This window comes from Lycium barbarum, chromosome 9, assembly GCF_019175385.1.
Source record: "Lycium barbarum isolate Lr01 chromosome 9, ASM1917538v2, whole genome shotgun sequence".
NCBI classification, from domain to species: Eukaryota; Viridiplantae; Streptophyta; class Magnoliopsida; order Solanales; family Solanaceae; genus Lycium; species Lycium barbarum.
In genome coordinates, this window is record NC_083345.1 from 112,308,914 (window position 1) to 112,333,342 (window position 24,429).

A 24,429-nucleotide genomic window follows, 5' to 3' on the forward strand; every position below is an offset into this window, starting at 1 on the left:
ACACGTGGAAGACTGGAAATTACTTCCAGGTATTTTCATATCTTCCCTCACATACGCTAAATTCATTTTTGTGATTATTTAAATTTGGTTGACATAGCCTGTTTTGTTTGGGTTGAATATAGTAACACTACCAAGTGTGAAGTGCGTTGTACTCCTTACTTAATGTGGTCTTTGACTTAGATAGGTGTTCTTACATGTTTATCACAGTCGGGGCTTTGTGTTGTTTAGTGCGATGATATGTTGTCTAAACTCGCATATACAACGAGAGTAGCTCTATTGAACGTTTCTAAGTTTGATATTTCTGTTTTTCTCTTGAATCTTGAGATTGTAACTTTAAATATTTAATATTTTCTTCTTCAGATTTTTGGTATGGTGCTTGAATTGCCTGATTTGATTTATCAGTCTATTTGGTCATCCATTGCAAGTTTCTCGTGATATTTGATAAATGAAAAGATGTCGATACATAAATTCAACATTCAAGATTCACAATTGCTATGTCATGTCACAGAAGATCAAGGTAAAATAGCTCTTTGAAGCCTATGCCGTATAATTGAAATTAATCTGCCTATATCCTTGCCCAGACTGCCAATAAATATGTTCTACAGTTTATATGAAACAGAAACGTCGGTACTTTTGATTTATTAATCTTTACCGAGTCCGAATTTTATTTTACTGAATGTCTACATTTTAGTTGATTTTGTAATTTAAATCTAAACATTTGACAGGGCTCGAAGAAGATTGACCTCAAGCTCGGCACAGTTCTAGAAGTTGCTCCAGTTTGAATATTTCGAACTTACATAGCTTGCTTCTTTTCTTGGTTTCTGTTATTTCTTGTTCTTTTTTTTTTTTTTTTTTTTTTTTTTTTTGTAAGAGTTGTGGGTTATTTTTTATGCTGACCGATCATTGGATAGAGTTGTAGCTCATTAATATTTGGCTAAATACCTAGATAGTCTCTTAAATTTGCATGTTTTGTAAGATAAACACTCAAACTTAATGATCAGATAGACCCTTGAATTTGGCAAAACATTGTTTTACACGCACAGGTGAGCGAGTGAGTGGCTTTAATTCTGATTTTTTCTCCTTTTTCTTTTTAACTCAAATTTCTTTATGTATGTAGTTAATTTTTCACATTTGTAAAAATTATTGAGATAAGGGTCAAAAACACACCCTAACTATCATTTTTTTTTTAGTTTCATACCTAAATTATCATAAGGTTGACAAAACTATCACTATCTAGTTTGCAAAACACACCTAAACTAAATGTGTGAACTCACTCTCCCAAAGGCAAGTGAAGCCGAATTTTTCTCAAAAATTTGTCCACATGGCATAAGTAATGCTATGGTGGCACCTACATGGAAATGAAAAAATAATATTTTTTTTATAAAAATTAGCATTTTTTTTAAAAACAAATCTGGATTTAAAAAAAATTTGTAAAAAAATATCAAAAAATTTAGAAAATAAAAAAAAATGATTTAAAAAATGGAAAAGTTGATTTTTTTTTTAAAATGTGAAAACTAAATAATCAGTTTTCTTATTATTTAAAAAAAAATAACTTTTCCATTTTTAAACTATTTTTTTATTTTCTATAATTTTTGATATTTTTTTACAAAAATTATTATTTTTCATTTGTTTTTTAAAATATATTTTTTTTTAAATTTCCATGTAGGTGCCATGGTGATACTATTTATCCACATGGACAACACTTGGCAACATTTTTATATAAAATGGAGTGTAGATCACATATCATTCAAGAATAATTTGAGGTGTGTTTTGCAAACTAGATAGTGATAGTTTAGGTAATTTTCTTAAACTTCTGATAATTTAAGTATGAAACTCAAAAAACAGTAATAGTTGGAGTGTGTTTTTGAGCCTTTATCTCAAAATTATTTCATGTGGGTCTCATTATTTCTGCTTACTCCTTCCCCGTTGCTTTAGTGTAAACATGTGCAACTAACTTTTTTCCTAGACCAACATCAATCCTCACAACTTTTTTCAAGTACACTTTGCCCCTCTTATCTCTTACCCTTGTGACATTCTCCACTCTATAAAACAAACAGAACATCAACCAAGGCAGGAATGTTAGAGTATTAGGACTATACAGAGCAGCAGGAAGGTCGGAATCTAGTGAATCTGTCTTTAGAGTGTAGCTCTGACTCCAAAAACTCCTCTAAAATCACAATTATTGCCGGTACCTAAATTTCATCATCAACAAATCTCAACACACTGTGCTGTGTTTTGTATGAAGTGAAAATCATGCCATGAACAAAGGGAAAGCAGTGATTGGTATTTAAAGCCTGTTTGACGAAGCTTATTTTTCTCCAAAAGTTTTTTTTTTATTTTTTTAAAAGTGCTTATTTTAAAAAATGTGAGGTGTTTGACTAAAATTTTGGGAGTAGCAGAAGCAGTTTTTCAAAAGCTAAAAAAAGTAGTTTTCCTTATAAGCACTTTTTTTAAAAGCACTTTTGAGAAAAATACACTTAAAAACACTTTTTAAAAGTTTGGCCACATACTAATTGCTACTCAACAGTATTATTTTTTAAAAATTAATTGGCCAAACACAGACTGTTTCTCACAAAAATTATTTTTTTTTAAAAACACTTTTCAAAATAAGCTGATTTTAGAAGCTTGGCCAAATAGGCTATTAATCTAATACAACTCATTAATATACATTTATATTGTAAAAAAATATTTATAGTATTAGTATATATATTAAATACTTTAATTCATTGCTCTTGTCTCATATATTATTTTCAATTTTTCGTTGATGTTTACCAATTTAACTTTAAGAGTTACAAATAAAATGGGAATGGGGTAAATTGATGAAAATTCATATATATGACAAGTATCTTAATTTAATTTTTTATTCACCAAATGTCTTATTTTGTCTTCACTTATTTCTAATAATTTTATTTTTTCATCATACCCTTTTATTCAAATATTTTATTCATCAAAACAATATGATAGAAACATTAGGTAACAACCATCCAAACAAAGTGCAAACTAACCTCAATCCTCATAACTCTTTTTCAATTACACTTTGCCCCTCTTATCTCTCGCCCTGATAACATTCTGCACCCTATAAAACAAACAAAAGACTCTAAAAACTTATCTAAAATCACAATCATCGCCGGTACCTAAATCTCATCATCATCAACAAAACACTGTCTCTGTGTGTGAAGTGAAAAAGGTGAGAGGAATGGATAAAGGTAAAGCAGTGATGGGTATGGGCCGTAGATGGGCAGTTGATTTTAGCGATAATTCAACATCTCGTGATATCCCTGATCCCCTTGGTTTCACTCGCGCTTCTCAAGATCAGGTTTTCTTTTCTCTCTCTTTACCCACTAAATGTATATTGGATTTGTGGATTCATATAGGGTGGTGCAATATTAACACAGGCGAATATAGGATTTCTGAAACATGGATTTACCACCACAAAAAAAAAGGAAAAAATATATTAAGTGGGACTTGATGCCTAGTGGGACTAGGTAAATTACTTAACCTTTAATTAAGTGCACCATTTAGCCTTTTTGTAGTATCGGTTCCAGCAGATAGTATTATACTAATTTTAGAAAATATATACATAAAATATCTAGTTTTACGGAGAGACCATGTGTTCACGTGCCCCAATTTAGCACCTACAAAATCGCCCCTGGTAATATACAAGATTTTATGTATGTATATATGATGCTAGTTGAGGGCAATGGGTTCTCAAGATCAGGGTTTTTTTCTTTACCTAAAATTATACAACGAATAAAGGGTTTAGAGTTAGTGGATTCATAGTGGGTGCAATATAGACGTTTAGTTTTGTTTTATATATGTTTATATGATCTAAGCTGAGGGCAATGAGTTCTAGATCCGCTTGGGGTTTAGGAAAATTCTCAAAAATATGCAGCCCAACATAAAATATTACGCCACATAGCCCAATATGCAATATTTAACAACATTATACCTCGGGGAAAGCATTATACAAAGTGTATAATAGTGTATAGAAGGTGTTTATACACAAATATGAGTAACAAACTCAAATGATGGGCTATGTGGCATAAGTATTTCTCCTGGTAGACATAAAGCGTAATTTCCCCTTTTTCAGTACCCAAAATTACACACGAATACAAGATTTAGTGTTAGTGGATTCATATTGGGTGAAATATATACTGATCAAAAAAGCTTCATCAAAAAATATATACTGATCCAAGCTGAAGGCAATGGGTTCTAGATCTGCCTTTGGTATAAAGTCATTTGGTTCATGTTACACTTGAGCTTAATCGTCCTAATTTGGTTCTAGATCAGCCCTCTGTCCCAATTTATGTGGCACTGTTTGATTTGGCACAAAGTTTAAGAATGAAAGGAAGACTTTTGAAATTTGTGGTCTAAATCAAACCTTGGACATTTGTGCTATTATAAATCATTTTATGTGCGATTACAAATCATTTCATTAAGTGTAAAAGAGGAATTTTATAGTTAAGTTGTTTCTAATTATAGAAAGGTGGCATTCTTTTTGGGAAGACTAAAAGGAAAGGATGCCACATAAATTGGGACACAGGGAGTATATATGTATATCTTAGCTGAAGGCAAAGGGTTCTATATCCGCTTTTGGTATAAAGTAATTTGGTTTATGTTATACTTGAGCTTAATAATTGTAATGTTCATTGTTGTTGTTAGGATGATTCAACTCTGAGTCGCGAAAAGAAGAATGCTGAAGCCAATTGGAAGTCTGCGGTAAAAAGCTGAATTTTTTATTTTTTGTATGTGTCTTTTTTGTTTATAGTGATTTAGGGTAGGAAGTCCTGGGTTATGTGAATGAATGCTCCATTGTTTGTGGTCATGGCCGGATCCATCTCTAGGCCAATGAGCACCAGTACACCTGTTTGGCTATGTATATATTTGAATTTTATATAAAAAGATTCTTTTGTACTAAATCGTAGCTGTTGTTGCAAAGGACTTGTGTGTACACTAGTGCTCTGTGATCCATCTTTGTTTGTTGTACCAATCTAGGAGGATTATGTTGTAAGGTGATTGGTTTATATTTAGCTTTATGTGCTATTCCTAGTAATTTGTGTACTAAATTGTTGACTTATTGTTAAGGAAACATGGAACATTCAAAGCAAATATTTGATTGTTATTTAAGCCATTTGAAGCACTTCAATTAATAGTTTGCAGGATTTCTAGAATAGGAATAGGCTTTTTCTTTAGTAAGACCCTTTGCTTGCTTCTTTTGGCCAGTTCAGCGAATGAGTGGACGTTCCTACCCCACCATGCCTGGCTCGTTATCTTACCTTAAGAAGAAAGAGGAGGCATGAAGCGTTGGACAAAATGCAAGAAGTATATGATACAATAGATAACCTTAAGGAGTGGTTCAACCCTCTAGATTGATCAATGCGAGTGAACTGTGCTTAGATGGTTTTAAGTTCCATAGGTTGACTGTCAATGTGAGAAATAGTCAAACTATGATGAATCCCAACTAGTTTGGTATTGCTGCGTATCTCACATGCATTAGTAGTGTTTGGTTCTTTAGGCAAAAGCTGTGTATTGTTATATGAACTAACATGCAGAACTTCGCTGCTTTGGACAGAGATTTAAGGGAAGTCTAGCGAAAATTAGATTAATACTTGATAAGCGATGTATAACCTGAAACTCTCCCTTATACCCAATAATGCAAAACTCAGTTTAGAAAACAAAAATATTATCAGTTGACTTTTCACATGCACTTCTTCATGAGTGATCTTTTAACATGCTTTAGTGTAGTGTTAGGTTCTTCTGGCAAAGTGCGAAATATGTATTATTTGTATGAACTAGCAATGGAAGAACTTGGCAGCATGCAATGAGATTTAAGGGCAGTGTAGCTGAAATTGTTTTATAATACTTGATGAAAGTATGAATAGATGGATGGAGAAGCAGAGAGTTAAGAAAGAAAAGAAATCATATCTACCGATCTAACAAGACGTAAAAAAGAAAAAATTTAATCAGAAAAAAAAAGGACTTAAAAAAAATGTAGAAGCTAGTCTTATAGTTAGGTAAGTTTTCAGTACAAATTTATCATCCAAAAAGAAAAATAAATCATTTTACAGAATCAGAATATTACACTACATGATTGTGAGGAAGTTTCCACTGGAGAATAAACCAAGAAATAGGCACATCTTTCTGAAAATTGGCTTCAGAATTTGTGTAACACACAACCAAACTCTTTCTTATAACCGTAAAATTGGTTGCTTTTCAGTGCAACCAAACTCTTTGTAGACCTCACAGCTAATACCCTGTCCATCCCAAATTCAAAGAAGAGACCTCATGCTATTTTGAGCAGCAACATTTTTGAAAACTTATGAAAGATGTGGGCTCTAATGTGAAGATATCCTTTGGAAAATTCCCTGAAAAGAATGAACACTGTTTCTTATCTTTCCTAGACCAATGTTCTGCTTTTGTGATTTCTTGAGTATCTCTTAATGTAATAGATTAGCCTTTTTCTAGTTCTCCAACAATTATATAGTCGAAATTTCCTTTTATTATGAGTTGATTACTTGTCAATTCTGGTTTACAATTATTAGGACATGATTAGGCTTTAGCATAGGAATAAGGTTTTCAAGATGATTATATACTCATTAGGAATTATATAATAAGGAAATGTTCCTTATTTCATGGAGCCTAAACTCTTTATATAAGGAGCTCTTCCTTTGTCTCATTTTTTCACAACAATCATGTACTTAATTTTGATATTCATTGGAACAGAAAGCGTGGGAAGTGGCACAAGCGCCTTTTAAGAATTTGATGATGATGGGTTTCATGATGTGGATGGCTGGAAGCACAGTTCATTTGTTTAGCATTGGTATCACAGTTTCAGCTCTGTTTCAGCCTTTTAGTGCTCTTCAAGGAGTTGGGAAAGGTCGACATCATACCAGAAACTACTGAATTAAATCAATTAACTGCTCTATTGTTTTTATGTAGTTATACTTTGACTAGAGATAGATTTCTTGGCTGAAATTTGTCTTAAATTCAGGCAATTTCGTACTGATACTTTTGCTGAACTAAGCTCTGACTTGATATGGATGCTCCTTTTATTTCCTTTTTCTCATCCATTTTTATGTTTCCTTTCTGGGGCAGTTTTTGAGCCTTACAAGGACAGCAAAGTGGATCTTCTTGGGCCAAAATTGGTATTTATTGCACTCAATCTAGTGGGTTTAGGACTGGGAGTCTGGAAGGTAGATATTCACCTGTTTCACACATGTTATTTGACATCAATTTCTCTGTTAAGTGGTTTGCTAACATGGAACAACGTATATTTTGCAGCTTAACACTTTGGGTCTTCTTCCAACTCATGCGTCAGATTGGGTTTCATCCTTGCCACCTGCCCAGGTTAGATTTTTAGAATTAGTTTTATACTAACTCTTTTTCACATAGAAGAATTGAGGCTTGAAAATCTTAGGCTGCCGATACTGTTCGAAATATGTTTCTGAAAGAGATATTTGCATATTCTAGTCTAATATGGTGTATCAAGTTGAGCAATTCTACAAAGGAAGTTAAGCTTTGGAAATGCTTCTTCTTTCCATCTGCTGGCAAAAGAATTTTGGTTGTCATGAGAAGAACTTTGTTTATAAAGCAATTCAATTAGAATTTGGAAGTTCGCTGCCTCCCAATCCGGGAGTTTCCTTCTAAACCTTAATCCCAGTGAACTTTCCCTTGTTTTAACTTCTGAAATTTGCTTGCAAGATTATGCATAAAGTGTGCTCTTCTATCCTAAATATTTTGTAGCTATTCCCCGAATATGGCCTTGTTGAAAACCAGAAGATCTTTCACCCCAAGGTCACCCAAACTGGGTTTGTAACAATCTCTCGATCGACCAAGTGAAACTTCCTTGTCCCTTCTATCGAGTTCCGTGAAAAGTTCCTTTGAAGTCTATCCAATTTAGCGGTGCCTCTGACGCTGTTGCGAGATCATGCATAAAGTGTGCTCTTCTATCCTAAATATTTTGTAGCTATTCCCCGAATATGGCCTTGTTGAAAACTAGAAGATCTTTCACCCCAAGGTCACCCAAATTGGGGTTGTAACAGTCTCTCGATTGACCAAGTGAAACTTCCTTGTCCAATCTATCGAGTTCCGTGAAAAGTTCCTTTGAAGTCTATCCAATTTAGCTGTGCCTGTGACACTGGTCAGTACTTGTAACAAAGATATAAAGTATGTAATCTGTATATGTTAAGAGGAAAGAGTTGCACCCTTGTCCACATGGTCCTAGAAGGACATCTTGTACCTGATATTAAACAGCGAGTGGCTAGATCTTGATCTGTTGGAATTTTTAAGGCTAAGTTGACCAAACACTGGGTAGAGGTCGGCTTGTCTTGCTTCACTGACAGCACTATGTTATGTCTATCTGTCCATGAGAAAATAAAACAATGATTGTGGTATGTGACCCTTAAAAGGCAGGTACTGCAGTCACTTAATTCATGGTGGGAGCTGATTAGCTATTCAGTCAGAATATCCTACCATACAACACTCAAAAAACCTGGGCTTCTCTGATAAATGCATTGTCAATCTCCACATCCATTTCTGCTCAGCATTTGATTCCACTCAGATAAACCTGTGATTAATTCGTCCCATTTAATCTCTTGCCAGTACATCTCTTCTTCTCACCTTTAAAATGAATTACAAAATTAAGCAAATAGGATCTTAGGGATAAGGAATAAATTAAACAAACAAACCGCGTTTGCAATCTCACTTTTTGCTGAAAACAAATTTTGCATCTTCCAACGTTTGGATTTCTGTTGTTTTCATTAGGTTGGCGTGATTGAAATGAAAACTACTATTATATCTTATTTGAGTTTGCCTCTGCATAAAGTTATCCTGTTTTGTATTACATTTTATGCATATTTTAGTCTTCATATTGTTCTATCTCTACATGTGCTTTTCTATGAGCCCGTTTGGCTTAGCTTCTAAGTTGCTGAAAACAGCTTATAATCCATTTTTAGCTTTTTTGAGTGTTTGGCTGGCCAGCTTATAAGCCATTTTGTGCTTAAAATAATGAAAGAACCATTAAGATGGTGGAAGATAATAGAAGAACCATTAAGATGGTGGAAAATAATGGAAGAGGCATTATATTTGTGTAGTGGACATCCATACTCTATATTTCATAACACTCCCCCTTGGATGTCCATAGATGATGTGCATTGTTAAAGCCTTACTAGGAAAAACCCTGTGGGAAAAAGTCCTAGTGAAGGAAAAAGAGTACACATATCTAGTAATACGCTTTGAGAGCTGCCTCATTAAAAACCTTACCAAGAAAAACCCAATGGGACAAAACCTTGACCAAGGAAAAAAGAGTGCAGCCCGTATTTTCTCCCCTTGATGAAAAGATCACTTTAGTTCTCGAAGACGACGCATTCCAATCTTGTATATCAGCTTCTCAAATGTCGAGGTTGGTAATGCTTTAGTGAACAGATCCGCCAAATTATCGATCGAGCGAATTTGTTGAACATCTATCTCACCTTTCTTTTCAAGATCATGAGTAAAAAAGAACTTTGGTGAAATATGTTTTGTTCTGTCTCCTTTAATGTATCCTCCCTTCAGTTGAGCAATACATGCAGCATTATCTTCGTACAATATAGTTGGAATATCCCTTTTCAAAAGAAAACCACACATTTCCTGAATATGTTGAGTCATTGATCTCAACCAAACACACTGTCGACTAGCTTCATGAATGGCTATTATCTCCGCATGATTTGAAGAAGTGGCAGTTGTTGTTTGTTTCCTTGAACGCCATGATATAGCTGTACCTCCATAAGTAAATAAATAGCCTGTTTGAGATCGGGCTTTATGTGGGTCAGACAAATATCCTGCATCTGCATAACCGATCATATCTGACTTGGATTCATAAGAATAAAATAATCCCAGATCAATTGTTCCTTGAAGATATCTGAATATCTGCTTAACACCATTCCAATGTCTTTTTGTTGGGGAGGAGCTGAATCTTGCCAATAAACTCACTGCAAAACATATATCTGGTCGGGTATTATTGGCTAGATACATCAATGCCCCAATTGCACTGAGATATGGAGTTTAATCAACAATGAGCTCTTCATTATTTTCCTTAGGTCGAAATGGATCTTTATTTATGTCAAGCGATCTCACAACCATCGGGGTACTCAACGGATGTGATTTATCCATGTAAAAACGCTTTAAAACCTTTTCAGTGTATGTTGATTGATGGACAAATATTCCATTTGTCAAATGCTCAATTTGTAGGCCAAGACAAAATTTTGTCTTACCTAGATCTTTCATTTCAAATTCTTTCTTCAAACACTCTATAGCTTTTGAAAGCTCTTTAGGAGTGCCAATGATATTCAAGTCATCAACATACACAACTATTATGACAAATTCAGACCCACACCTTCTTATAAAAACACAAGGACAAATATGATCATTTTTATATCCTTCCTTTAGCAAATATTCACTAAGACGATTGTACCACATCCGCCCTGATTGTTTCAATCCATATAAAGATTTCTGAAGTTTTATTGAACAAGTTTCCTGCGAACTTTTGTATGCTTCAGGCACTTTGAATCCTTCAGGGATTTTCATAAAAATATCGTGGTCCAATGAGCCATATAAATAGGCTGTGACAACATCCATCAGTTGCATATCAAACTTTCACGAACTGCCAGATTTATTAGATACCTGAAGGTAATTGCATCCAGCACAGGAGAATATGTCTCCACATAATCAATGCCAAGCCTTTGCGAAAATCCTTGTGCCACAAGTCGTGCTTTATATCTTACGGCTTCACCTTTCTCATTTCGTTTTCGCACAAACACCCATTTGTACCCCACTGGCTTGACATCTTCGGGTGTTCGGACTGTTGGTCCGAAAACTTCACGTTTTTCAAGTGAAGTCAATTCTGCTTGAATTGCGTCCTTCCATTTTGGCCAATCATTTCTCTGTCTACATTCATCAACATATTTTGGCTCAAGATCCTCATCTTGTTGCATTATCTCAGCAACATTATATGCAAAAGTATTGTCGACCACAGTATCATTTTGGTTCCACCTTTTCCCCGTCGAGACATAACTTATCGAGATCTCTTCACTATCATTATTTTGAAGTATCTGGACCTTCTCTGTGGGCTTATCATTTATTATGTCTCGGGCGTTTTCTTGAGCAATTTCCCTCACATGATGATCATCTTGATCATTTATTTCTTTTCTTTTTCGAGGATTTTTGAGAAATCTGCTAACAACACCGACTGCATGAGCAATATCTGGTCGAGTGCATACCATTGCATACATCAAACTTCCGACGGCAGAGGAATAAGGAATTTTGGCCATTCTCTCTTTTTCCTCCGTTGTTGTGGGACACATCTTTTTGCTCAATTTCAGATGAGCAGGAAGAGGTGTGCTAACCCTCTTAGCACTCTTCATATTGAAGCGCTCCAGTACACATTCTATGTACTTTTTCTGCGAGAAATAAAGCTTTTTTTCATCTCTTGAACGAGTGATTCTCATGCCCAAAATCTGCTTAGCATGACCCAAGTCTTTCATTGCAAAAGACTTACTCAACTGTTTCTTCAACTCGTCAATCTTGGTAGCATTCTTGCCTACAATCAACATATCATCCACATATAGCAGGAGGATGATAAAGTCATCATCAGAAAATCTTTGTACAAACACACAGTGATCTGAAGAAGTCTTCTTGTAGCCTTGCTCCCCCATAACAGACTCAAACTTCTTGTACCACTGTCTGGGAGCTTGCTTCAATCCATATAGACTCTTCTTAAGTTTGCATACAAGATTTTCTTTACCTTTTGACTTGAAGCCCTCAGGTTGTTCCATATAGATCTCCTCTTCTAAGTTACCGTGAAGAAAAGTAGTCTTCACATCCATCTGCTCAATCTCCAAATCAAGACTAGCAGTTAAACCAAGAACTGTTCGAATGGAGGACATTTTCACGACAGGAGAAAATATTTCGTCAAAGTCAATACCTTTCCTTTGGTCTTTGTATCTGGGCTTCAAGCTGTGTTCTTCAGCTTTAACTTTGAACACCCACTTGTTCTTCAAAGCTCTCATGCCCTTAGGCAATTTCACCAACTCAAAAGTATGGTTCTCATGCAGAGATTTCATCTTATCTTGCATGGCTTCAATCCATTGATCCTTGTGCTCATCTTCCATGGCCTCCTCATAACATTCAGGTTCTCCCCCATCAGTGAATAATACATACTCATTAGGTGAATAACGGGAAGAAGGAACATGTTGTCTAGTAGACCTTTTAAGTGGAATATCTGACTCATCCACGACTTTATGAGTAGGAGCATCTACCTCATCAATAGCAGCATCGTTATCATCATTAACATGCTGATCTGGAACATGATTCTGGGCATCACCATCGTCATTGAGCCCACCAACGTCATCAACATTTGTATGAGGGACTTGATCAAGATTAACTAAACCTTCAGAACTTGAAGATTTTATCTTCTCTGCTTTGTTGATATCTTCAATGGTTTGATCCTCCACGAAGATAACATCACGGCTTCTCACGACCTTCTTCTCAATTGGATCATATAGCCTGTAACCAAACTCATCAAGGCCATAACCAATGAAGATGTACTGCCTTGTCTTGGCAGTTAATTTTGACCTCTCATCTTTAGGCACATGTACAAAAGCTTTGCAACCAAACACTTTCAAGTGATCATAGGAGACATCCTTGCCATACCAAACTCTGTTTGGAACATCACTTTGCAAAGCAACCGCAGGGGATAGATTAATAACATGTGCGGCGGTCAACAAAGCCTCACCCCAAAAGGAATTCGGCAACTTTGCTTCAGAAAGCAAACATCTAACTCTTTCCATCAAGGTCCTGTTCATCCTCTCTGCTAAACCATTAAGCTGAGGAGTCTTAGGAGGAGTCTTCTGGTGTCTGATACCCTGTTGCTTGCAGTATTCATCAAATGTTCCACAATATTCACCACCGTTATCAGTACGGATACACTTCAGCTTCTTTCCAGTTTCTCTTGCAACTGAAACCTGAAACTGCTTAAAGACACCCAACACTTGGTCTTTAGTCTTTAAGACGTAGACCCAAAGTTTCCTTGAGCAATCATCAATAAAGGTAGCGAAGTAAAGTGCACCACCTAAAGTCCTTGTCTTCATTGGACCACATAAATCTGAATGCACCAACTCAAGCAACTCTGTCTTTCTTGAAGGAGGATGAGACTTGAAAGAAACTCTATTTTGTTTTCTAGCCAAGCAGTGCTCACACTTTTCTAATTTAGCACTTTCGAAATTTGACAATAATTTTTTTTTGGCCAGAACATTTAGTCCTTTCTCGCTAATGTGGCTAAGCCTCTTATGCCATAACGTTGAAGAGCTATTGCTCTCAACTGCATTCACCATATCAACACAGGTAGAGGCCGTAGTCCAGTATAGACCACGACGCTTTTCGCCACGAGCCACAATCATGGAACCTTTAGTAAGTTTTCACTTTCCAGCACCATTGGTACTGACATATCCCTCATCATCCAAAACACCAACAGAGATCAAGTGCAAACGAACATCAGGTGCATGCTTTACATTGTTTAAAACTAGTTTAGTTCCAATACTAGTTTTCAAACAAATCGTTCCAACACCAGCCACCCTAGATACAGTCTCATTACCCATACTCAAAGTTCCAAAGTCACCCGGAGTATAGAATGAGAAAAGTTCCTTCCTTGATGTTACATGAGATGCGGCACCACTGTCCACAACCCAGCTTGACTCATCACAAGCAATATTTATCAGATCCGCATCAAGGACAGTAACAAGATCTTCTGTAGTGACAGCGGCAACACGATTGCCATCTTCTTTCTTTTCCTCCTTTTCTCTATTCTCTTTTTTCAAAATCCGGCAAAACTTCTTTGTGTGCCCTTTTTTCCCGCAATGATAGCACTCAATATCTTTAAGTCTGCTTCTCGATTTGCTTCTATGATGTTCTCTATTTTGAGATCCACGATTCTTGCCTCTCCCCCTAGTGTCAGTCACCAAGACATCTGATGAGGAGGAACCTTGAGATTTTCTTCTCATCTCTTCATTTAAAAGACTGCTCTTGGCAAGATCCATAGATATCACACCATCCGGAGCAGAATTTGATAATGAAGTTCTAATAATTTCCCAAGAATCTGGTACGGAACCAAGTAGAAACAACCCTTGAATTTCTTCATCAAAATTAATGCGCATAGCAGATAATTGGTTCATGATCCCCTGAAAGATATTCAAACATCGTGGTATTTTAAACCCAGCATTTGCTTTATCAGAAACATCTTGTTACCAGTTTTCCGAGCATACAAACTTTCAAGATGCTCCCATAGGGTCCGAGCATGTGTCTCCCCAGAAATATAGTTCAACACATTATCGTCAACCCACTGTCTAATAAAGCCGCAAACCTGCCGATGCAACAAATTTCACTCTTCATCTGATTTATTATCAGGCTTTTTATTTGCAAAGACAGGTTGATGAAAATTCTTGACATAGAGCAAATCTTCCATTTTGCCCTTCCAAATGGCATAATTTACGCCACTCAAAGTAACCATTCTACTAGTGTTGGCTTCCATCGTTTATCACAAATACAAATACTATTTTATTCGAAGACCAAAGTAATTCTTTTCTGATGTGGAAGTTCAGACTGTGCTGCAACCACAGAGCATACTCAGACAGAACCTTGGCTCTGATACCACTTGTTGGGAATAAAAATAGCCCCGCAAAAATAATATTCACGGTATTAGTGATATACGCGGAACACTAAGTTATGGTTAAATTAGCAAGAATAAAAATGCAGCAATAATGACACCAAGATTTTACGTGAAAATCCTTCTGAATAAGGGAAAAAACCACGGCCAAGAGGAGCAGCTGATATCACTATAGTAAGGAATTTTACACTGTGTAGTCACGAGTATAAATACTCCAAAGACCACTACACACTCAAAAAGAAAAACACTCTTTTGATTTTTCCCACCTCACTATAATCACTCACACTCTATTTTTCTTCATAGACTATTTTCTTACACAATCTATGGTATACCTCACTTTGCTCTTACTCAGATGTATTGTCTGAGATTTTTGGTGTGTCTACAAATGATAGAAAGCTTCCCTATTTATAGGGATGAAATGAACCTATTGACAGATGATTCTCCATCGTCAGATAAAGATATATCAGAGCAAGCGAAATAAAAAGAAACAGAGGATGTGTTTGGTAATAAGAAAACAGTTTCATGTTTTTTGTTATTTTCCGGTGTTTGGTCGATCAAAATAGGAAAATATTTTCTCCAGAAAATAATTTCTTTAAAATGAGTAGAAAAATGACTTCATAACCAGGGCAGAAAAAAAATTCCATAAATGACATTCTAAGTTTCTCCTCTCCACCCCCAACCCCCACCTTGACCACCCCACCCACTCCAACCTCAACGCCTCACTCCCCATCCTACCTCGCCTCTTTAGCGCTTTTCTAAATTACATATAAATGCTCTCGGGAACAATATTCTTTTTCTTACTTACCAAACACCGTAAAATAAGTAAGAAAACCATTTATTTTTGAATAAAATATTTTCCATGGAGAACATTTTCAATCTTATCTGACGATGTAGTATAAGAGAAAAATTTCTCTACATCATATGTATGCATCAATCTGCAAACCAAGACAGTTTTGTCAAGTAAGCCATATAGGCTTTACTACATATTATCACATTCACTTCAGGGAATGGATCTATATTTATAACTTATATCAAAAGTTCTCATTCTTCAAAAATGGAACACAATCATCTGAACGTGCAGGCCTTAAGCATATCAAATTGTGATAGCTTAGAATTTCTTTAAGATTGAAAATGTGGAAAAATACTTACTCTTTTGTGAGAGAAAAAAAATAGTCCTTTTGTGAAAAAAAAATGTACTATTTTTGTTTGTTTGTGGAAATAAAGATCCTGTTTTGAAATTACGTTATTTTATTATTTCTAACTCTAATATTTTTATGATAGTTTTGATCATCATGTCGAATTTGTCGAAGCTTAAGTTTGTGGCACTTGATATCTCCGGAAAAAAATTACCTATCATGGGTACTCGATGCTGAAATTCACCTAGACGCCAAAGGTCTTGGTGCCACGATTACTTAATAATACAGCATCGAGTCAGGACAAAGCGAAGGCAATGATTTTCCTTCGTCATCATCTGGATGAAGGATTGAAGGTTGAATACCTGACAGTGAAAGATCCACTTGAATTGTGGACTGGTTTGAAGGAAAGGAATGACCACATTAAGGTAACGGTATTGCCCAAGGCTCGTTATGAGTGGATTCACTTACGGTTACAAGATTTTAAAACTGTATATGATTATAACTCTGCTGTCTATAGAATTACTTCCCAATTGAAATTATGAGGGGATAATATAACTGACGAGGATATGTTGGAAAAGACTCTTACGACTTTTCATACCTCCAATTTGGTATTACAACAACAGTACCGTGAAAGAGGTTTTAAAAAGCATGCTCATTTGATATCATGTCTTCTTGTGGCTGAGCAGCATAATACCCTTTTATTGAAAAATCATGAAGCCCGTCCCACTGGAACTGCTCCATTCCCGGAAGCGAATGTGGTAGCAACACATGGCCCAACTGAAAGAAGACAAAATAATCGGGGCCATAATAATGAGCGTGGGCGTGGCAGGGGCAAGGGACGATATAATAATCGTCGTGATGGTGGTCACCATAAAAGGGAGAACAATATGGGTTATCAAGGCAATCCTTCAAGGAACAACTGTCATCGTTGTGGTTTGAAAGGTCACTGGAAAAATGAATGCCGGGCGCCTGAACATTTTGCCAGGCTTTATCAAAATTCCTTCAAAAGAAAGGCAAATAGAGGTGGTGCCTCTTCTGCTAATGCCCGGGTGGAGTCACACATGACTTTAAAAAATGACGATGAGGCAGGGCCTTCACGAAAATATGATGATAATGTTGAAGCTAATTGGCTTTGAAAGATGATGATTTTGATGGGCTTGATGATATTACTCATTTGGAAGTTGAAGACTTCTTTGGAGATCAAAATTGAGATTTGATCGTTTCACTGGGGAATGTGTTATGTTCTTATTTTTATTTATGTGTTTTAAGTTGTCCTTATGTTGTTTTATTTTCAAGGATTAGTAATTAAGTTTTATATTGTTAGTTTCCGTATTTTTTACGATGTATTTTTGTTTTTATGAAGATAAATAAAATTCCCCAGTCTTTAATTGGATCCAAGATGAGTGATGGAGATATGTGCCTTTTGGATAGTGCTACAACTCACACTATATTAAGAGAAAAGAAATATTTCTCTCATTTGGTTATGAAAAAGGCTTGTGTTAATACAATATCTGGTAGTACAAAATTAATTGAGGGCTCTGGAAAAGCGACCTTATTACTACTACATTAGTAATGCACTATATTGCAGCAAGTCTCGAAGAAACTTATTAAGTTTCAAGGTTAATCGCCAAAATGGTTATCATGTTGAGACTGCCAATGAAGGAAAGGTTGAGTACCTTTATATTATTACAATGAAAGCTGGGGAAAAGTTTGTGCATGAAAAATTACCCGCACTTTCTTCCGGGTTGTACCATAAGAGTATTGGTGCGGTTGAAACACAAGTAGTAGTAAATAAAAGGTTTAATGGTTCTAATGATTTTATCATTTGGCATGACCGGTTGGGCCATCCCGGTTCTAGTATGATGCGCAAAATAATTAAGAATTCACATGGGCAAACTTTGAAGAACCAAAAGATTCTTCAATTTAAGGAATTCTCTTGTGCTGCTTGTTCTCAAGGAAAATTGATTATTAAACCATCAGCAACTAAGGTTGGGATTGAATCCCCCACATTCCTGGAACATATACAAGGTGATATATGTGGGCCAATTCACCCTTCATGTGGACCATTTAAATATTATAACACATTCCCCAGTGAAACGATCAAATCTCAATTTTGATCTCCAAAGAAGTCTTCAACTTCCAAATGAGTAATATCATCAAGCCCATCAAAATCATCATCTTTCAAAGCCAAATTAACTTCAACATTATCATCGTATTTTCGTGAAGGCCCTGCCTCATCGTCATTTTTTAAAGTCATGTGTGACTCCACCCGGGCATTAGCAGAAGAGGCACCACCTCTATTTGCCTTTCTTTTGAAGGAATTTTAATAAAGTCTGGCAAAATGTTCAGGCGCCCGGCATTCATTTTTCCAGTGACCTTTCAAACCACAACGATGACAGTTGTTCCTTGAAGGATTGTCTTGATAACCCATATTTTTCTCCCTTTTATGGTGACCACCATCACGACGATTATTATATCGTCCCTTGCCCCTGCCACACCCACGCTCATTATTATGGCTTCGATTATTTTGTCTTCTTTCAGTTGGGCCATGTGTTGCTACCACATTCGCTTCCGGGAATGGAGCAGTTCCAGTGGGACGGGCTTCATGATTTTTCAATAAAAGGGTATTATGCTGCTCAACCACAAGAAGACATGATATCAAATCAGCATGCTTTTTAAAACCCCTTTCACGGTTCTGTTGTTGTAATACCAAATTGGAGGCATGAAAAGTCGTAAGAGTCTTTTCCAACATATCCTTGTCAGTTATATTATCCCCTCATAATTTCAATAGGGAAGTAATTCTATAGACAGCAGAGTTATAATCACGTACAGTTTTAAAATCTTGTAACCGTAAGTGAATCCACTCATAACGAGCCCTGGGCAATACCGTTACCTTAATGTGGTCATACCATTCCACAATTCAAGTGGATCTTTCACTATCAGGTATTCAACCTTCAATCCTTCATCCAGATGATGACGAAGGAAAATCATTGCCTTCGCTTTGTCCTGACTCGATGCTGTATTATCCTGAGTAATCGTGGCACCAAGACTTTTGGCGTCTAGGTGGATTTCAGCATCGAGTACCCATGATAGGTAATTTTTTCCGGAGATATCAAGTGCCACAAACTCAAGCTTCGACAAATTCGACATGATGATCAAAACTATCATAAAAATATTAGAGTTAGAAATAATAAATAACGTAATTTCAAAACAGGATCTTTATTTCCACAAACAAACAAAAATAGTACATTTTTTTTCACAAAAGGATTACTTTTTTTTTTTCACAGAAGAATACCTTTTTTTTTCTCTCACAAAAGAGTAAGTATTTTTCCACAAAACAACAATAGTAATTTTTTTTTTCACAAAACGGAAGTATAATAATTATGTGTATTCTAACATATATACTAACTGCTAGAATTAAACATATAATAGCTAATTGTATACGTCATATTTGATCACCCAAAGATTAACTAGTATTAGGCATAGAAACAGAAAACATTTGCATAATGGCTAATCTGATAAAATTTAAAGCAAACTGACTTCATCTGAACAATGATATAGGATTAGTCGGGGCTCAAAGAGACCCGAACACCCGGTGCTTAATCAAAAAAATATATTCTCAAAAAATGTCTGACCAACTCATTTAATCAGATAAATTGTTGAACAAATAATAACAGAGTTTCGACACTCAAGGAGATAAACCACATGTGCTCATTAGGAAATTAACTTTATTTATGCCATGATTAGTAAAACTGTGAAGATAATTTTCTAACTGTTCACAGACTTTAGTGCCTTAAAAATCAAGGCTACTGTCTTGTACTTATCAAATCATTATATAACACACAAGAATTAGTCATAATTACATGGCAGAGACATCACTATAATATTTCTCACTAGAATATGCTATCCTAACATACTGTTTGATATGAAGCATGTAATAGTAATTCATAGATCATTTTTGCCTAAGATTAATTAAACTAGTGAATCATATACAAATTAGTAGAACATATATCCATCTGTGATCGAAACTTAACAAACTGACATAAAATAAAATTAAAACTTTTCAATCTACTAGACGAATATATCTTATATCAATATTTAGAGGTGGTCAGATTATATACCAGAAGAGGTGATAGGATCGTTAGGCAGACTTGAGTAAATTCGTGCTGATAACGTGTTATAGAACAATAGACTAAAGCAAGAAATATATGTAGAACAAGAGAGAAGAATGTTCTTATTTCTTCAAAATGTGTTCAAGTCACATCAATATGAAAACTTATGCCTCTATTTATAGTGCTACATATAGGCATACAAAAGGGTAACAATAAACATCTTATTTAATATATGAGATAATGGAAGAAGCATTATATTTGTGTAGTGGACATCCATACTCTATATTTCATAACATTTTTAGCTTTTTTGAGTGTTTGACTGACCAGCTTATAAGCCATTTTGTGCTTAAAATAAGCCAAAAAAAAAAAAAAAATTGGGGTAGCCCAACTTATTTTTTTAGGCTATAAGCTGCTTTTTTTAAGCTAAGCCAAACAGGCCCTATAGCTGTTGGAAGTGGTTGTGTAAGAAAATCAACAACAACAAACCCAGTGGGTTGTGTAAGAAAATCATTCATGGATTAATTGTGAAGTATTTTTCATTTTCATAACATTTTGGAATGGTTTACTTGCAGGAAGTTGAGTATTCTGGTGGAGGTTTCCTTTGAATTGAGGTCTACTGAACAAGGCTGAAGACCATGAATTTGGTGAAGATAGAAGTTACACTTCTTGAAGCAGGAGTTCGACAATACTTTCTTGATGTAATTGAGGATAAACCCGAGATTCTTATGGCCCATTTCTCTGATGATATTTAGTATTATTGTCTCACAAACTGCATGACCACTTTTCTATTTTGCTCATCCTCAGAAGCCTATGTTTGTTGCATCTGGAATTAGCCATGAGGTTTTTTAGAGTAATGTTTTTTAAGGGACCACTTTTGTATCGTGTAGCTATTGAATACTTTATCTATGATAGTTGATATTCCAAGCATTCCCATCAGTTCCAAATGCATGTTGAATTGTAGGTATTTATCATTTGACTAGCATGTTCTAGAAAAGGGGCAGACCGCTTTATACTGTACTTTTAACAACTGTATAACTTACACATGATCAACATGTTATTCATTTTTTTTTATATATGCAAAGTCTTTTAGAGAGTTATTCTTTTTGGTCAATGTACTACTTTCTTCTAAAAGATTTTTATTCAACATTTCCTATTTTTGATTTCATATAATCTGCTGATGGTAAAGGTTCTATAATGTAAACTCATAACGGTTGGTCAGGTCTTTGTCTAAGGACCTAATGTTGTTCAGCTCTTTTCTTGACACTGCACTTAGGGCCAAAGTACACAGATAGCCGATTTTGGAACAGTCTTTTAAGCCATACCCACAGTGATATTTCTTTCAATTCTACCCATTTTGGAACAACTTCAAATATTATGATTGAAGTTTAAACATTTTCGCTTGAACTTTAGGCACATATATTTGAAATTTGGCCATTGCTTGATGTTTGCTGTTCTAAACTCTTTTGTGTAAGTACAAAGTCATCTTTAAACTGATAGAACCAAATGTTTAAACCATTAGATGATTTTTTTTTTTTTTTTAATGTTACAAAGATTTTTGGATGGCATTTATAAATGTCATTTTTTTTATGTAAGCCAATTATATTACCTTGCGAGGGTTACACCCAAGAGTGTGACTTCGTAATTAATGAGTAGATTGAGAATTATGAGGTTTCATGTTTAAAGTCCGACGGAGATAAACACACTAGGTGATTTCATTTCATATGTATGAGGCTATACGGACAAAGTCACCTAATGCCTATATTGGTGTGAGGTAGCACGTAGTTTGTGGAATAATTAAAGTAAGGCAAGTTGAAGTTGGTTCGTACTTTCCTATTATACAAATAAAAAATATCGCGAGTGTTAATTTGACCAAAGAATTGACATAAGCACTACCAGTGCAAGCCCGGGTCCAAACTCAAGATATAAAAGTAGATATTTTAATTAAAGAAATAGAATTTGTATTAGTACAAGTGTACAACAACATCAACTACCATATACCCATTGTAGTCCCACAAGTGGATAATTACGTTAGTAATAATTAAATTTCATATAAGTATATTTTCAATAGATGAAAGCAAAACTTTCATTCCACGCCTTTAATATTTTAACTTCCATTTTGATGAAATTATTTACTTCAAATCAAATGCGGAGCCAGAATTTGACATTTACAAGTTATGTATCCTAATTTTCTGAAGTTATTTAGTTCTAAATAAATAATCTATACATAGTTAATGAACTTTTAAGACAAATACATAATTTAACTTGTGAAGCGGATGGAGCTGCTCCTCCCTTAATTAGGGATTAGGGGTTCGAACATGGATATGGAAAAAATCTTTGAAGGGAGCGCTTCCCCTGAATGGGAGCGATACGGTGAGAATTATCTGGATTAATTGGGCTCAAATGCGGCTATCGAGTACCAAACAGAAAACCAAAGAACATGAAAAATGAGGTAGGAGGTTCGATAGCTTTTGAAAAGTAGACCTTAAAAAAAAATTGACTTAAACAAATAAGATTAGGATCTAAAAGTAATTAATTAAAAAGTTTTAAATTTTTTTGAAAATTCTTGTGAGGACTACAAAAGTCCTAAAGTTTGCCCTTATATATATACTAGTTATGTGAGGCCCGTGCTAAGCCCGGACCCAAACTCAAGATATAAAAGTAGATATTTTAACTAAAGAAATATAATTTGTGTTAGTACAAGTGTACAATAACAACAACAAAAACCATATACCCATTGTAGTCCCACAAGTGGGTAGTTATATGAAAGCAAAATTTTCATTCCACTCCTTTAATATTTTAACTTCTAATTTGATGAAATTATTTAATTCAAATCAAATTTGGAGCCAGAATTTGACATTATAACTTATGTATCCTAATTTTCTGAAGTTATTTAGTTCTAAATAAATAATCTATACATAGTTAATGAACTTTTAAGACAAATACATAATTTAACTTGTGCAGTGGATGGAGCTGCTCCTCTCTTAATTAGGGATTAGGGGTTCGAACATGGATATGGAAAAAAATCTTTGGAGGAAGCGCTCCCCCCGAATAGGCGCGATACAGTGCGAATTATCTAGATTAATTGGGCTCAAATGCAGATATCGAGCACCAATCAGAAAATCAAAGAACGTGAAAAATAAGGTAGGAGGTTCGATAGCTTTTGAAAAGTTGACTTTAAAAAAACATTGACTTAAATAAATAAGATTAGGACCTAAAAGTAATTAATTAAAAAGTTTTAAAAAAAATTAAAAATTATTGTGAGGACTACAAAAGTTCTCAGGTTCAATAGCTTTTGAAAAGTAGACTTTAAAAACAAAAAATAAAAAAATTGACTTAAATAAATAAAATTAGAACATAAAAATAATTAATTAAAAAGTTTTTAAAAAATTAAAAAATTATTGTGAGGACTACAAAAGTCCTTGCTCTTATATAATATAGTAATATATAGAATATAGTAGTAATATTGCTCAATTCTCATTTTCCTCCTTTCTAGAGAAAAAAAATGTAAATTACACATATTGAGCATGTGCAACACATCCAGTGTTGTTTATCCAATGGATACTCAATTATCCATTGACCCCACATTTGGGAATTCCACCAACCAATCGTAGTGAGTTTGATTGCAATTTAATGTCGGCCAACTTAGTTCTTACAAAATAAGCTTAAGGGTCGTTTGGTTGCTAGTAGAAACTATTCATATATTTAAATTAACACAGTTAATATCTTGTTTGGCAGTTACTTCATATAAAATTCTACACATTACTTATGTTTTTGGTTATCATTCGATACTACCACATAACTAAAGCACATATAAATTACAAATGCATCTGCTATTATTTTATATTAAGTAGAAAATAAATAACTAGTACATCAATAACAACCCACCCAGTGCAATCACATAAGTGGGGTATGAGTAAGGTAGAATATACACAAACTTTACTCCTATCCCAAAAATAGACTGTTTTTGATAGACCCTTGACTCAGGGAAAAGTATATCAAAATAGTACGTAACAGAAATAACGGAGGTTAAGAAGCAATGACAAAATACTAAAGATAGCATGACAAAGCATTTTGAGAAAATGAATAGTAACTACAACAAATTAATACTCCCTCTGTTTCAAAATATTTGTTTGATTTTGACTTGACACGAAATTTAAGAAAGTAAAGAAGACTTTTGAAATCTTGTGATCTTAAATTAAAGATATACAAAATGTATCAAAATATCCCTTAATCGTGAGGTCTTAAACATGTCACGTGAAAAGTTGAAATTAAAGAATTGCTAAAAAAGTTTTTTTTTTTTTTAAAACAGACTAAAAACAAAAGTAAGACAAACATTTTAAAACAGAGAGTGCCATAATCAAAGTACAAGAGAACCCTACATAAGTTCCTGCATTACCAATACCCACGTGACTTTAGCAACCAACCAAACAGGCCCTTAGTCCTTGGTTTGTAGTTTATGTTAGCATTTGCATTTGTCATGTGAGCA

General features: G+C 34.8%; 1 protein-coding gene across 1 annotated transcript; it reads left to right on the forward strand.

The window, feature by feature from the left end:
• Positions 1 to 3,057: 3,057 nt before the first annotated feature.
• On the forward strand, positions 3,058 to 20,870 carry LOC132609441 (uncharacterized). The gene is made up of 6 exons (XM_060323415.1): positions 3,058 to 3,316; positions 4,663 to 4,719; positions 6,724 to 6,877; positions 7,096 to 7,193; positions 7,282 to 7,347; positions 20,516 to 20,870. Exons 1-6 carry the CDS (start codon positions 3,197 to 3,199, stop codon positions 20,546 to 20,548), a joined length of 528 nt encoding a protein of 175 aa, XP_060179398.1. The 5' UTR covers positions 3,058 to 3,196; the 3' UTR covers positions 20,549 to 20,870.
• Positions 20,871 to 24,429: the final 3,559 nt, after the last annotated feature.

What these genes read in the sequence shown, in the direction of transcription:
- LOC132609441 (XM_060323415.1), top strand. Translation starts at nt 3,197, where the DNA reads ATGGATAAAGGTAAAGCAGTGATGGGTATGGGCCGTAGATGGGCAGTT. An exon ending in TAGGACTGGGAGTCTGGAAG is followed by an intron (nt 7,194 to 7,281) that starts GTAGATATTCAC and finishes TATATTTTGCAG; the next exon opens with CTTAACACTTTGGGTCTTCT. An exon ending in CATCCTTGCCACCTGCCCAG is followed by an intron (nt 7,348 to 20,515) that starts GTTAGATTTTTA and finishes GTTTACTTGCAG; the next exon opens with GAAGTTGAGTATTCTGGTGG.